The sequence below is a fragment of the Aspergillus foveolatus genome (assembly GCF_047715535.1).
Source record: "Aspergillus foveolatus strain CBS 279.81 unplaced genomic scaffold BDW70scaffold_1, whole genome shotgun sequence".
Taxonomy (NCBI): domain Eukaryota; kingdom Fungi; phylum Ascomycota; class Eurotiomycetes; order Eurotiales; family Aspergillaceae; genus Aspergillus; species Aspergillus foveolatus.
In genome coordinates, this window is record NW_027396065.1 from 1 (window position 1) to 14,799 (window position 14,799).

Sequence of the window (14,799 nt, forward strand, 5' to 3'; positions counted from 1 at the left end):
GAGCAACCCGCCGGGTTGCCAAGACACCTAAATAGGTATTGTATTGTATTCTGATTACATTTATATACGTAAATAATTTATAATACTGTAATATAATACTGTATTTTATTTAACAATGCAGATCACTGCTTCTATAGGCATTGGTCTGCATATTTGGGATATTTGGGATATTTGGGTTGGGTTAGAATCATTTGCTAAATCCATGGGCGGTTTACTGTTCAGGTAACCCACCCCAAAACCCGCGCGGGCGGATCAGCTAGGCCTGAAAACCCGCCCCAACCCGTGGTTTAACAAGTCTACTATGTATTGTATAGAAAGAGATATAAGAAGAGATCTATCATCAACAAGATAGACAATTAATCATCATATGGTGTACGATCTTGATACAGCGTCCTTCTGTCCTTCTCCCCTTTGGTCACAACACTACCAAATATCTATATACTCCGTATACCTAGTGTTTATTCCCAGGTGACAAATGTACGCCGTCTGCCTCTTTTCTTGAGACCAAGAGGCCGGATTAGTTGATCCGGCTCTAGCAAGGTCAGCGCCCGTTTATTATTATTTGTAACGACATCCAGCTTCCTTCTGTCGAGCCTTCATCCAAAGGATTATTATTAGTGGGTAGACTCGACAAGCCGATCGGAAGATGGATGCCTAAGTATCAATTGCTGCGCTGCACACTCAGCGGTTGGGTGACTCGCCACGCGGTCTTCTAGAAGCCTGGGACAGTTGTCACGCATAGTGGGAAGAGGATAGAGAGCTCTTTAGTCTTAGTCCCTTTCTTGGCGAGTCGGCAGATCAGCAGATCTGCGAAAATGAATACCATACGAAATCATGCGATTCCGCGAACTGGTCAATGTCTTGCTGCACAATTCGGAGACGTCACGGCAACATTTACACTAAATAACATGCACGATTGAGCCTCCACCAAGAACATTAGGATAAGAATAGACACTGCTGGCTATTTGACTCTGGCCCTACGCCTACATCGAACCGGGTGTTGTCGAGAAATGGCGCAGGAAGGCGGAGATTCACGGGCGCTGCACCTGGGGCATCTGCTAAAGATGTCTGATTCGCGAACTATTCCAGTCGACAACAGTTTCAATAACGATATCTAGAGGGGAAATAGTAGGACTCAGCACAGGTGGGCGAATGCCGTTTGTGAAGGGGGAACATTGGGAGAGCATCGTCTAACCACCGAAGGCGTGTCGATGGATTTAAGCAGCAGTATCTAGAGTACTGTAAACTCTCATGGAATAAAGGCCTCCTGAAAGTATCCGGCTCAGAGCGGAATATTCAACACAACAAACAAAGGGAGCCAGGACGTAGGAGCAAGCTTGCAATGCTAAACAACAAAACAATAGACTGGGCCTCGAAGCTTGACGACAAAGATGGACAGATAAAGTCTTCCTAAATAAACATATAGCAATGTACCGGAGATTATGGACCAGCGGAACAGGGACTAGGTTAGCAGGCAAACAGGTGACAACCCAGAAGTGCGTTTATTGGATCTTGAATCTTCAGTTCGCATATACATGGTTTTAGAGCCGCGAAATAAGTGGTGTTAGGCAGTAAGCTGTGAACAGCCGTCGCCGTTGCATCCTGCTGCAGTCGTCGCTCCATTGTATCATTGGTAGTCATAACGCTTAGCGATAATCTGCTGCATTCGCTTTAGTGGCACAGCAAGTGCTGCAATGTAAACTCTGCAGTTATTCGCCAAGCCTTACCATGACCACGTACCTTTTTTTTGTTGACATAAAAGGGTTGGAAAAGATGCTCTTTTGTAACATGAATAGAGAATATAGCCAACTCCAGCGCTGCTTTAGATGTAGCCACCAGACCTTAATCTCAGATACCGTTTCTCCTTCATGAAAATGGACCGCACCGTACATCCTGCCTGCCCAAATATCCACTCTTTTCAACTTTCCGTTAGCATACTACTGTCATGATTAACGTCATGCTTCATGTTCAGAGCCTGATATTCCCGTTTGTCACATTTTCTTCATTTCATCTACGTAGTACTAGCGAGACCAACACGATTACATCGACAATCGAGACTGCCAAGTAGGAGCTAAGGTCAGCAAAGCAGATACTACCCGTCAAACAACAACTCTTCCTTCACCTTTTCTTTAAGACAACCGTCAGCACAGCTTGCATGTCAAAAGAAGTTGTACGCCTGCCATCAAGTTCACTGCACGGTGTATCTGACTGCGTGCTAGATCGAAAGTTGGATTATCAATCCATCAAATGTGGATTTTGCTGCTTTCGACTTCAACTATAGTAAATTCTTAACCCATGCCTGGCACGGAAATAATACAAGCGGCCACGGCCAGAATGGTGAACGGCCAGTGCATATGCTTTGGGGATCCGAATTTCCAAGCCGGCAGCACAGTCTCCCACTCGGCGGTTCGCAGCCAGTGATCATCGTCGAGTTGACGCTAGACTGGTTGAGGATCCTATCGCTTTTCTCGTTGATGTGTTTGTTTGCTGTCATACCTATCGACACCGGTCTCATAGTAAAACATGCAACGTACACCACATTTCTCTCATCGTTCCATCCTCCACAACGTTCCGAGGCGGGCTCATTGGGATGTTCTCGGTCGGCCGGACGCTGTCGCGAAGAGATTATACTGTTGGACTGATTTGTGCACTCCACATTGAGCTCGCCGCCGTTCGAGGCATGCTCGACGAGATCCATGTGGATTTGCCTGTCCCCAGGTCAGACACCAATACCTACATCCTTGGCCGCATGTGCTCTCATAATGTGGTGATCACATGTCTTCCAAACGGTATCCACGGCCCTGTCATGGCCGCGACAGCTGCTACTCAAATGCTTTCGACCTTTCAGTCGATTCGTTTCGGACTCATGGTGGGCATAGGAGGCGGGGTGCCGGCCCTTTCGCATCAGGATATCCGATTGGGGATGTGGTGGTTGGTAAGCCGACCAAACGCTCTGGTTCCGGAGGAGTGTTCCTGTGCGACGTCAATTTTGAACACACAAGAACTTTGAATAAACCCCCAACGGTGTTACTGACAGCGCTGTCGACGCTTCGAAAGCAGCATCTCTTGCGCGAGACCCGGATTCCTGAATTTTTGTCAGAGATGCTACTCAGATACCCTTTGATGAGGGACAGTATCAGACGAGGTGAAGACGACCAATTATTCCAGGCCGACCACAAACACTCGAGCCCAAAGGGCTCATGCAGTAACTGCAACAAGCGCTTTGTGATTCCTCGGTCTCAAAGGGGTATGGAATCTCCCCAAATCCATTACGGCCCGATCGCCTCAGTTGCTCGAGTTGTAAAAGATGCGGAGCTTAGAGATCGTCTAGCGTCGAAACTTGGGAATCTCTGTTTAGAGATGGAAGCTGCCGGGTTGATGGATAACTTTCCTTGCCTGATAATCCGGGGAATCTCTGACTATGCTGTTTCGCACAAGAACAACCTACTGGCATGGATATGCAGCTGCCGCTGCCGCTGCGTATGCGAAGGAGCTGCTCTCAGTGATTGCCCGGGAGGAAATTGAGAACGAGCGCGTGATTTCCTAACATTATTGATAGTGGGATTGTGTGATTGTGGTTGAAGATATATGTCGGTGCCTGAATCAAGGAATATATTTATTAGGGCCAGGTCAGGGGACTGTTTTGGCCATGGCAAAAGGCCTGAGGAGCCGTGGTCAAATCTACAGGGGCCGCTCCGGTATAGAGCAAGCTTTGTATGTAAAAGACGATAATGACGACTATATTTATGTCGGGATACCTAGACGCCTATTAATGTCCCGAAAGAATACCTTGAAAGTCGAGGATGAAAGCGTTAAAGCGGCCAAAGATGACGGAAGAGCAGGAAACCCCCGCCTCGTGCTTCCATACAGGGCACATAAGGCTTTCACTCCACATTAGCTGGATAGCTCAAGGCACTAGTCCCGATTGGGCTCACAGCTGCCTTACTCGACTCGAAATCGAGAGTTGGGAGACTTCCCAGCCATCGCATTTATGAATTAAAGTCTCATCAACAATGGATTATTTTACTTCTCTAAACTGGCTATTCTCAGCGATATATTTCGGCCTGCCGATATAGCCTGTACTAGCGTTGCTAATTCTTCGTGCTACTCTCACTGACCACTTGCTCACCTGATCCTAAGCACAGGCTGATATAAGGCACGTTCGCAATATCCTATGGAACTACAGGCTTCCTTTGGTCTTTACGCAAATCTTTACCATTTGAGATCGTAATTCCACGCTAATAGTCATACAGTCCGACCACTCCGATGTTATTCACTCCCATCTTCATCGGAGTAGCATCACTCGCTGCCCAAGTATCAGCAGACAAAAACCAACTATCACAGCGCTATGGCGTGCCACAAAGACCCATCCAGGGCATACGAAAAATGAGCGATGATGCAGGAGAGAAGTTCTACATGCACTACTGGCATTATGAAGAAGACGCTGTCGTTGCAAATTTGACCGAAGAGGCACAGACCAAAATAGATCGGAGTTTCGTTCTGCCTCGCTCATACCATTTCCAGCCGCCGTTTTCGCTTGGCCCCGAGCGCTTTGCGGACCTGCGTTCTTCGCCACTGGGGAGAAGGGGATTTGAATGTCCGTCTGGGACAAGCGCTTGTACGTCCATCGATCGGTCAGATAGTTGCTGCGGTTCGGACGAGACGTGCGTGGTGGTGGAGGACACTGGATTGGGGGATGTGGGATGTTGCCCTTCTAGCCAGGATTGCTCTGGGACGATTGGGTCATGCTTCGAGGGGTACACTAGCTGCCCGTCGTCGCTTGGAGGCGGATGTTGCTTTCCTGGGTACGAATGCGTGGAAGGGGGCTGTGAGTGTGTCCATGTCTCCAGCGAGATTAGATCTAACCCGGTTCCTCAGGCGCGCATATCATCACAATCACTATCACATTATCCTCGGCGACATTAACAACCACGTCGACCGAGACGGTTTCCGCGACAAGTACCACTGACACTAGCACTACGACTACGAGCACAAGTACGACCACCTCTACAACTACAAGCACATCCTCGACAGGGGACCTGACACCCCCCGATCGACCCACCAGTTTATCTACTACCACAAGCTCCGAGACCGAAACGATCTGCCCGACCGGTTTCTACGCCTGTGCTGCGGTCTATCAAGGCGGATGCTGTCAGATCGGCCGGAATTGCGATACGACGTCTTGCCCCGCCATATCCTCAACGACCATCGAGACTGAGGGCCGAACGATTATAATTGCCGAGCCGACGACATCAGCAACGACAGCAGCAAGTAGTCAAGAGAGCGGTGCGAGGACATGCGCGACTGGCTGGTTCAGTTGTGCGGATACCGTAGGCGGAGGATGTTGTCCGACCGGGTATGCGTGCGGAGCAAGCTGCACAGCAGCGCCGACCGCATCCACGACAGGAACCGTAGCTAAGGAGGCTCCAACGGCAGAATCAATCGGGGACACTGTGAAATACAACTGGGAATATTTGATATGGGCAATGTTCATGACGTTAATGATGCTATGATGGATGTATTTAGATCAATATAGATGATTGACGAAAAATGAAGATAACGAAATCAAGCACGATCGCCGAGATGAGAACCCGAACGCGGGGAGAGAACGAAGCGGGGGAATCGTTTATCCCTCGAAGGGAAAGATTTTCCGTAACCGAGACGAGCGCGATTATTATTATTATTATTATTATTATTATTGACCTGTCTTCGGTTGCTTTGCCGGCCCGGTTGGTAACCGTCTCCATCGATCGTAATCGTCCGCTTCCAAACCGCTCCGACCTTCTCCTCACCTCCTCACCTCTTCCCCCTTCCTTACTCTCCTTCACCCCGTCTCCCCCTCTTCGCTCCCTATTCACAATGTCGAGCAGCAACACTCAGGCCCCTCTGCCCTTCGGGTACCAGTTCGTCGCCGGTGCGATCGCCGGTGTGTCTGAGGTAAGTGGCTGCGATTCACCGGCAACACCAAATTAGGCCTGACTGACCGCGTGACTAGATTCTGGTTATGTACGACCCTCTTCCTTTTCCTCCTCACATACATGGACGAAAATAATGGAATCTTCATGTTGGAACGGTTGTTAACATTCGTCTAGGTACCCATTGGATGTTGTTAAGACCCGAGTGTGCGTCTCACTTCACAATAAACCCACCGAGCTCAATTTAAGCAAACTGACATCAAAATAGCCAGCTTCAGACAGGCGCTGGTGTCGGCGAGGAGTCCTACAATGGCATGTTCGACTGCTTCCGCAAGATCATTCGCAATGAGGGGTATGTCAAATCACTCATCCCTTCCGGCTTTTTCCCACAACGACTCCCTACCTAACCTCAGATCAAAAACACCACTACATTACTGACGCCGAAAAAGTGCCTCCCGCCTCTACCGCGGCATCTCCGCCCCCATCCTAATGGAGGCGCCCAAGCGCGCGACCAAATTCGCTGCCAACGACTCCTGGGGCGCCTTCTACCGCAACCTCTTCGGCGTGGAAAAGCAAACCCAGTCGCTCGCCGTCCTGACCGGTGCCACCGCCGGTGCAACCGAATCCTTCGTCGTCGTCCCCTTCGAGCTTGTCAAGATTCGCCTGCAGGACCGTGCGTCAGCCGGCAAATACAACGGCATGCTGGATGTCGTGCGCAAGATCGTCGCTGCCGAGGGCCCACTTGCGCTCTATAACGGTCTTGAAAGTACACTGTGGCGCCACATCCTCTGGAACTCTGGCTATTTCGGGTGCATTTTCCAGGTGCGCGCGCAGATGCCGAAGCCTGAGCCTGGGAACAAGGCGCAACAGACGCGGAACGATCTGATTGCTGGTTCAATCGGCGGAACGGCCGGTACGATCCTTAACACGCCCATGGACGTTGTCAAGTCGCGGATCCAGAATAGCCCTAAAATCGCGGGGCAGACGCCCAAGTACAACTGGGCTTGGCCGGCTGTGGGGACAGTGATGAAGGAGGAGGGCTTTGGCGCGCTGTACAAGGGATTCATGCCTAAGGTGCTGCGGCTAGGTCCGGGTGGTGGTATCCTGCTTGTTGTGTTTACGGGGGTGATGGACTTCTTCAGGAAGATGAGGGGGGAAACTGCTTGAGTCTTCTGTGCCTCAAGCCGCTGTTTAAAAAATGTTTGTTTCGTCTTGATCGCTTTCGTTTGTTTATGTTGATGAGATGGATTGGACATGCAGGATTTAGATGGTTCTTAGAATGTGCCATAGAAGATATACTGCAATGTAACAGCATGCGCGGGTCTCATAAATGTGGACTCCCAACATTCCAGAATGAGTGACCAGTTCTGGACAAGGAACGGCGTGGTTGCCGGTTGAGTCCCATGGCTCCGACAAGCAGCTGTATAAGCGCAAAACTTGTCCACGAATAAGGATTTGCCGACCTTAATTTTTACACTCTGAACCTGAGCTTCAAAAGGCTCGCAAAAAAATATGTAATTGAATGAAAAAAGTAGACCAGATGCATGTATTGAAAGATTAACTGACAGAGTATATAACTTCGTGTATTCCGAAAGAGTAAGTATAGCAAGACCAATATTAGGGAGAACAAGAAACAGTAAAGGGTATCGATGTAGCAAACCTCAAGCAAAGCAGAAACCAGTGCTGGTGCTGTGCAGAAAACCCAATGAACGCAGACTCGATGGATATACTGTAGGCAACTCGAACATGGTGAAAAGATGAAAAGGCGAAGTGAGATCTGCAGGTGAGCGGCAAACAAGAAGTAAACAAGCTAGTGTCCACACATCGAAAGAAATGGCCAAATGATTCTACCTACAACGCAACGCAAACATAGGTGATGCACTGAGAACCGAGAAACACTCAACCATAAGGTCCGTTGATATGATATCACTTCGACTCCCACGTACGCCGGTCAACCACATCCGTTGACGCCAAATATGCAACAATAATGACATGTAACCATAAGAAAGCCGTCCAGGGTCGAAAGTCTAGTTCATCTCCATAGCGTACTCGTCTTCTTCCTTGAAGCTCATGCCTGCGTGTCCAGACGTGTTCCAGTACTGCGTCTGTCCGTTGTTGTTGCCGCTGAACGGAGGACTGAGGCTTTGAGGGCTCATTGCACCGTTTGACACAGGCTCTCCGGCTAGGTTCGTATGTTTGGGAACTCGCAGACCGGAGCCAGGCCCACGGCTATAGTGGAAGGTGCTAGGGTCGTTCTTCTCGATAGCATCAAGAATTTCAGTGCGCATGCGTTTCTCTTCCTCGGTTTGCTCAAATGGCCAGGTACCACCAAGGCTGCTGATCAACTCTGCAAGTTCGGCCTCTTGTTGGATTTTGACATGAAGAGCCCACATGAGATCCCTCGTCCAGCCGACAGCACCGTTGAGAATGTCTCCTTTATTTGGACCTTTCTCTTTCTCTTCAATGGGCAGTCCCATGGTAATATTACCGGCGGCACGTCGACCAGTTCCGCCAGCCAGGAGCGAAGTAGCCGCATTGGCAGTGCCCGAACCAGGCAAACCAGAGTTGTTGACGAGTTGCTTGCGGACCTTATCGTCCTCCAGTCGGTGCTGCGGAACTAGATGAGAAAGATCCTGGATGCGCTCGTTGATGTTGTCACGGCGCCGACGCTCCACCAAATTGTGCGACGCTCTCCTCCGCCGGCGTTTGGCTTCCTGCGACTCCAAATCCTGGGCACCCCCGGGCAAGTGAGCATCAACCTTGGCCGGCAAGGAAGCATGCTTTCCTGACTTGAGAATTTCAGATATGGCCGCGTGGTGAGAAGGGTGGCCTGGGGAGGAGATGGGAGACTCTGCATATGACTGGGCACTTCCGGGAGTGCCATCCCATTGATTTGAGAGAGTCTTCTGGTGTCGGTGCTGCAGCCCTGTTCGGATGGGCTGAGTGGGGAAGCTTCCGGATTCTGGAGTTCCCAGGGCCAGTCCACCAAGAGCGGGAGTCTTGGGGGTCATAGGGCTGCGGGCATCCATCGATGCACGGTCCATTGCCTGCATGTTCGGACGAGCCTTCGAGTTGAGATAACTCTGCTCGAGATGAGAGCCAGCGCTCTGAATATGGGAAGAGTTCAGCTGTCCTTGGTTCACGCCACGGAAATGGTCATAGTTGAAACTGCTCTGCATGAAAGGGCTGTGCATGGGACCTCCCTCGGGAGTGTTTGAGTACATCTGCGACATATGGCTCGGATGACTCATAGCGATGCCAGCACTCGAAGGATGATCCTGGAGGTAGTTCTGCTGAACGCCATTCTGTCCGTGGATCTCTAAATCTAACAACTCATCTGTATCAATGCCAGAGTTTCCAAAATTGAAGCTGGATGACATATTCTGCTGGGAGCCAAATCCAAAGCCTCCCATGAATCCTCCGTTGGTCAGATCCGATGGGTCGATCCCATCATTCGGGTTCCCGAATTGGTTATGCATAGAATATCCGGATTGGGACATCATAAAGTGGTTTTGGTCACTGTTGTGCTCGTCAGGCTCAGTTTTGATGAACATTCTTGCTTCAGTCATGGTGCATCCGGCCTGAGCAACTTGAAGTCGGCAGTTCTTTTATCCACAGGGAGCCCTTACGGTCCAAAAACCAATAATCAAAAACGAATATCACGATTAAAACTCAAACAGCGCTCCCCGTGTCGAAGAAAGCGAGGGAAACTGAGGTATGTTATAAATTGTTGGTTCGTGTACCCCTCGCTTCGGGATGACGAAGTAAGCTGACTGAGGCGGCAAGCGAAGACGTTTAGTTGGCGGAGAATAAGGGTGAGTGGCGCGAGTCTGCGTACATTTATCTTGTTAGCTGGAGCCTGCCTAAAGACCAATAAAGAAATTGCGTTATGTGTCAAGATCGGTGACAAAGATCCTTGGAAGATTCGTGGCAAGGATAGGGTTTTACCGACCAAAGGGAGAATGTCGGGGCTATAATGCGGCAATTTAAGGGCCAAGACGTGAGCGTTCAATGCGAGGCAATGCGCGGACACGATGCGATTCAGAGGAGGATGAGTCAAATAAAAGCGACTCCTGTCGCGAGTGGATTCGATATTTCAATAAGCCGGGCCGTCGATCGTGAGCCAGCAAGAGCTGAATAATCGGTCTAAAGTCCGGTGTGAGCGGCAAAGTCGCAGCAAAAGCAATACGGGTCGTGGACGGAATGAAGAACAAGATAAGAAGATTATAATTAGAAAAAGCTAGGGTAACGCAGTAAGAAGAGTTGAGGAGGCGTGTCCGTAAGCGAGGAGACAATGAAGCCAAGCTGGGGCGTGGGGACGGGCCAGGGTCGATAAGGGCAAATAAGGGAGGCGGGGTGGCACTGGAATGTGAAAAGGCTCCCGGGCAGGGTCGGTGAGACAAGGCGGGTTGAGGGCAGAGGCGACCCAAGAGAAGCAACAAGACTGACAGTGACAGGTGAATATATACGGAGTAGACCGTTGCAAAAGGCCGGAGATCCTTAAGGTAGCGTGGGGGAGGGACGAACGATTTGCCAGAGCAGAGAGGCGGTGTCAGAGATTCGATGGAGAATTGGAGATGGACGCTGAAACTCCTGAAACTGGAGATCGAGGCTCAGGCGGTCAACTGCGGCAGTATACTCCGAGTCGAACCCCTCGCCAAGGGCATGATGGAGCAGCAATCCTGGCAGGCTCGCAGCCTGGCAGGCCGTGGTTAATCTACTCAAAGTAGATATTTCTGTTGTCCATCTCAGTGCATCTCCGCTTCTGCTCAGCCCAACCAGGAAGTCATTCCCGCGCAGGGGCCCTGGAGCAGTCCTGCTGGGCAAATTGGGTCGTCGAATAAGCGCTCCCCGCGAACTGTTTCCCTCTAAGGGACGATCGCTGGCTGCGAACCCCGCGCTGAACGGGCAAATCCCGGCAATATATTTTGGGGTGATTTGCCATACAAACTCCTGGACGGTCCTCGGATAAGTGGTGATGGATGGAAGCGGTTTCCCCGTCAAGTTCCAGCACATGATGGACCCGATGTTGGTACGGAGCAATAGCCCGTCTCATCCCTGAGGCAATCATCCAGGGTTTCAGAACCCATGCAAGGGTGGTTTTCCCCTCATCTCTTCTCCCGGCGCCAGTGCATAACGAATACGAATCACGACAAAACAAGGAAATAACCTACCGGATTACAAGATTGGAGGCGCAGAGAATCCGTGTATCTGTGTATTCGAGAAAAACATCAGCTCCTCTTTTTCAATAGAAGCGGGTGTGCTTGAGCCATGACCCATGGAACGACAATCTTAACCCGACGGGTGGCTCGCACGTGGCGGGAATGGTTCTCAGCAGCAGCTTGACCTTATAGACAGGCAGAGGAATAAAGCAAAATAGGTCCTGAACCTCGATGTGAGGTTTCAGTCTTTCCTCTTGAGGGACACTTTGGGCGCATCGGCAGGAACAGGCGCCAACAAATTATACTTACATTCACTGGCCAGATACTCGGGAACAATAGGTATTCACTGTGTGCCTCTGGTGAAGAGACAAAAGAGTTCGAATCGAAGAAGTCGGATATTATGGAGATCCAACAGAACGAGCAAAGAAGCTGCGGAAACGGTAGCATAGCCGTCTTTCTTTGTCTAGTCGAGGGCAGAGACGAACAAAGCGAAGAACAGATGACATGCAGAAGGAAGCGACGGGGGTGCTGGGGCCCTTTATAAGCGTTTCGGGGCAGCCACACTGCGGAGCCTCTCATTTGATATACAGTACATACCGCTGCAAAGTCATGCATGGCGTCGATCCCAGAGTGGGCGAGGCTTGACAGGGCTAACTATCTATACCATGAATAACCAAAATCTCCTTACGCACCCTACTTCCCCACACCTCCCTCCCAGCAAGGGAACAAAAAGTAAAGCAAATGGGTCAGAGTCAAGGCGAAGGGGGTGGCAGTGATGCAAGCTAGCAAGCAGGCAAGATATGCGAACATGGAGGGGGAGATGGGCCAGTGGAAAGTGTTGACGAAGCAAACGAGGCCTGTGGTTGGTCGAATCTAAAGTAGAGCAGAACAGAGCAGAGCAGACCTCCTACCTACCCTAGCCTTCACACCGTTTGCGAAATCAAGGAGGGTGGTACATGCACTGGCCGCGGAGGAGAATAAACAGACCACATCCCATGAACATCCGACTGAACAGGCGCAGGTACTACTATCTTTGTCACCTGCTGCTTTCCTCAAGCGAGAACATGACTCACTTCGTGTCAGCTTTTTCTTCTTAACTCCATCCGAACCCCCTCACCACCCTCCCCCTCCCCCCTTTTCTTTTTGTCTCTTCTGGTTCCAAAACCTGGTTTGCGCCCGTTGGCGGGGGGTATTAGTTGCCTGGTCGGGCAAAGTAGAGCCATCTGATCATCTTGACTGCTTGCCTACACTTTACAAATGACTCGCGAGCGTGAGCACTGCTAATCATAGAGAAAGGTATGCACATGAGGTCTTGTTAATATTCCAGACCGGCTTAAATGACATCATAGGTTTTTAAGAGTTGAGACATCAAAGTCAAAAGCAGTAAGTTCTGATTTCTGACCACCAACGCGGCCATACCAGACCAGACCAAGCGCATATCAGGGAAGGAAGGAAGCCATGTGGGAGACTAGGGGTGGGTATAGTCAGAGTCTATTCTAGACGGACTCAGGATGAAGAACATTTGTTTGGAAACTAAGTATGTCCTAGGCGATTGACAGGAGCTGGAAGCTGTACCCGAGAACCCTCGCTAGCGGGATACGAGGACGATGACGATGGTGAGGGGTACCCCAACTAGTCTAGCGCGTAGTAGAAACGCACACAAACAAGGCGGTCCGTGACACTGCACTGCTGCCTGTCGCCTCCCGCAGGATTGTGCAGGTTGCAGTCTGCCTATCAAAGATTGTGGCGCAGTTGAGATACGTACGGCTATGGCATTAGATCTGATTCTGAGTGTCTCTTAAGTCGGCATCTTCCGTCAGCGCGGTTCGAACATTACCTGTTAAATGGTGATTTGAAATACAGCTAAAATGTAAAAATGTAGCCGAAGCCCTAGGAATGCAACCTCGAGTATGAGCTAGATAGGCCAAGGCATCGGCGTTTGGTAACAGACGGAGAATGGTCTCCTATGCCATAGTAGGAAACAGCAAGAGCAGTGAGGTTACATTGATAATGCTTCTCATATAAAGTTCTGAGTGTTTGAACACAGAAAAAGGAAGCGCTACAACCACAACCAATACTTGCCTATAAATCCCGTAGATTCGTGCTCGCGCCGTCCCGTCAAGGTTCGGGGATGATCCAAGTATAGCGCCTTCTGCAAGGAGTTTCCATCTTGCGTCTTCAGTGGGGCCATTACGTCTCTTGGAGCATAGCCTATACCCCGAGTAGGACTGCACTCCGAGTAGTAGGCGGATTATCTGAAACTTGGCCCGGATTCCGTCGCCTCGCCACCATAATGCTGAGTGTTCAGGCAAACGGCACACATTGTCAGGAGCAATAAAGCCAATATAGGGTTAGAAGGCGCACAGGTGTAACCTGAAGAAACAAGACAGCCAGCAGGCTAGCATTAATCTGTTCGGGTTTGACGGAGTTCGGTTAAGCGGATTTTGGCTCAGGATTGTCACACCCTGATAGCCAGAGAGACCCTCTAAAGCTGCAGCGGGGTAGCAGTGATCGTCTTCAATGGACCGTGCTGAGACAGGCTGGAGCTGGGGAGTATTCTCCGGAATGCGGCGGTCGATCCCTTCCGTCCGCCGTTTTTGTGCTTCTGCAGTTGTGGAGGCCTGGAAGAGGGGCTAAATGTGATATTGAAGTCTAGAGATAAGATCTTCCACATCGAGACGATGGCCCGGTCCCCGTCTCCATGTGCATGCAACATCGTGCATTGGGATGCAGACTAACTGCTAGTCGCCGGCTTGCATGAGTAGCGAAGATCTTGTAAGGTCGGGATAGCCAGCCGAAGAAAGCAAAAGCAAGAACTAGATAGACTAGAAAATCTTCAGAATCTGGACGTCAGTGCAGTGTATCTCGCTTGACTTGCTTAGATTGATCATCGATCATCGCAAATGGAGGGTAGTGGACGTCTGCTGAATGACTGTCAGATATGTGTGGAAGCCTAAATCAGCAGGCGGTGGTCATCCGTCCAATAGTCTCAGACATGGTGGGCAGACAGCCAATCAAATGCATTGGCTCGACCATCTGCTGTGGCTGCACAGACGTCTATAGGTTGCGCTATGCTCTCCTACTCCAGGTCGTCTCTGCTATTCTTGGACTAGGCTATTACCTGCCAAGGCGTCCACCGCCTGAGAGTCTGGAGTTGAACCTTGGATACCGCCGCCTTAGTCTGCTCCATCTCAACAGCTGTCTCCTGTGCATCAAGGCATCCAGGGTGGTCCATAACCCCCCTCCAAAGTCTCAGATCTTCGCTTTCGCCAAAAGCGGACTGGTATGCGGCCTCTCTTCTTTCGGATTGTCGGCTTTGACTCTCGGACGCGCGATCAAAGCCCACTCACATCATTCCCACCCTCCCTCTCCTCTTGTGCTTCCTCATCTCAGACCGAAGTCATATGACAAGCTGGCTAACTTCGCATCCTATTGTAGAATACCGTCTCAGCCTCGAAATACCGCATTGTCTTGAGGTTACGCCGGGCGAATAGACAGGCATTATCACCTTTCCAGCTTCTCCGCACCGCTCCCCCACCTGGTCTGTTTACCTCCCGACCCTCGCATTTGCTACGCTTAGTTTAGAGCCCGCCGTTGCCTGCCTATGATAGTGCTAGGTCACTGCGTTCTTATCCTGCAATACTTCTTCGTTAGCCCTTGACGTCACCTCACATCCTGGCTCTGATCCCCGGCAACAACTTCATACGAGTCTTATCGCGCGA

At 50.5% G+C, this 14,799-nt stretch overlaps 5 protein-coding genes across 5 annotated transcripts; 3 read left to right on the forward strand and 2 right to left on the reverse strand.

The window, feature by feature from the left end:
• Positions 1-2,071: 2,071 nt before the first annotated feature.
• On the forward strand, positions 2,072-3,797 carry BDW70DRAFT_125360 (5'-methylthioadenosine/S-adenosylhomocysteine nucleosidase family protein). The gene is made up of 2 exons (XM_073734860.1): positions 2,072-2,973; positions 3,036-3,797. The coding sequence occupies exons 1-2, from the start codon at positions 2,591-2,593 to the stop codon at positions 3,523-3,525; spliced, it is 873 nt and encodes a 290-aa protein (XP_073600909.1). The 5' UTR covers positions 2,072-2,590; the 3' UTR covers positions 3,526-3,797.
• A 218-nt stretch (positions 3,798-4,015) lies between these two features.
• BDW70DRAFT_125363 (putative GPI anchored protein) lies at positions 4,016-5,569 on the forward strand. The gene is made up of 2 exons (XM_073734861.1): positions 4,016-4,828; positions 4,879-5,569. The coding sequence occupies exons 1-2, from the start codon at positions 4,267-4,269 to the stop codon at positions 5,511-5,513; spliced, it is 1,197 nt and encodes a 398-aa protein (XP_073600910.1). The 5' UTR covers positions 4,016-4,266; the 3' UTR covers positions 5,514-5,569.
• A 162-nt stretch (positions 5,570-5,731) lies between these two features.
• On the forward strand, positions 5,732-7,319 carry BDW70DRAFT_125365 (putative mitochondrial 2-oxodicarboxylate carrier protein). Its single transcript, XM_073734862.1, has 5 exons — positions 5,732-5,937; positions 5,996-6,006; positions 6,093-6,122; positions 6,184-6,267; positions 6,365-7,319. Exons 1-5 carry the CDS (start codon positions 5,860-5,862, stop codon positions 7,080-7,082), a joined length of 921 nt encoding a protein of 306 aa, XP_073600911.1. The 5' UTR covers positions 5,732-5,859; the 3' UTR covers positions 7,083-7,319.
• Positions 7,320-7,809: 490 nt separating this feature from the next.
• BDW70DRAFT_69 (basic helix-loop-helix domain-containing protein) lies at positions 7,810-9,857 on the reverse strand. The gene is made up of 2 exons (XM_073744597.1): positions 9,545-9,857; positions 7,810-9,434 (listed from the first exon to the last, which is right to left on the reverse strand). Exon 2 carries the CDS (start codon positions 9,416-9,418, stop codon positions 7,943-7,945), a length of 1,476 nt encoding a protein of 491 aa, XP_073600912.1. The 5' UTR covers positions 9,419-9,434; positions 9,545-9,857; the 3' UTR covers positions 7,810-7,942.
• A 378-nt stretch (positions 9,858-10,235) lies between these two features.
• Positions 10,236-11,097, reverse strand: BDW70DRAFT_45 (uncharacterized protein). Its single transcript, XM_073744035.1, has one exon. The coding sequence runs from the start codon at positions 10,929-10,931 to the stop codon at positions 10,416-10,418; it is 516 nt and encodes a 171-aa protein (XP_073600913.1). The 5' UTR covers positions 10,932-11,097; the 3' UTR covers positions 10,236-10,415.
• Positions 11,098-14,799: the final 3,702 nt, after the last annotated feature.

Excerpts from the sequence above, each read along its gene's own strand:
- BDW70DRAFT_125363 (XM_073734861.1), top strand. The coding sequence starts at position 4,267 with ATGTTATTCACTCCCATCTTCATCGGAGTAGCATCACTCGCTGCCCAA. Across the intron at positions 4,829-4,878 it reads CGAATGCGTGGAAGGGGGCT|GCGCGCATATCATCACAATC; the intron begins GTGAGTGTGTCC and ends CCGGTTCCTCAG.
- BDW70DRAFT_69 (XM_073744597.1), bottom strand. The coding sequence starts at position 9,418 with ATGATGTCCCAATCCGGATATTCTATGCATAACCAATTCGGGAACCCG.
- BDW70DRAFT_45 (XM_073744035.1), bottom strand. The coding sequence starts at position 10,931 with ATGTGCTGGAACTTGACGGGGAAACCGCTTCCATCCATCACCACTTAT.
- BDW70DRAFT_125365 (XM_073734862.1), top strand. The coding sequence starts at position 5,860 with ATGTCGAGCAGCAACACTCAGGCCCCTCTGCCCTTCGGGTACCAGTTC. Across the intron at positions 6,123-6,183 it reads GATGTTGTTAAGACCCGAGT|CCAGCTTCAGACAGGCGCTG; the intron begins GTGCGTCTCACT and ends ACATCAAAATAG. Across the intron at positions 6,268-6,364 it reads AAGATCATTCGCAATGAGGG|TGCCTCCCGCCTCTACCGCG; the intron begins GTATGTCAAATC and ends ACGCCGAAAAAG.
- BDW70DRAFT_125360 (XM_073734860.1), top strand. The coding sequence starts at position 2,591 with ATGTTCTCGGTCGGCCGGACGCTGTCGCGAAGAGATTATACTGTTGGA. Across the intron at positions 2,974-3,035 it reads CTGGTTCCGGAGGAGTGTTC|AGCGCTGTCGACGCTTCGAA; the intron begins CTGTGCGACGTC and ends GGTGTTACTGAC.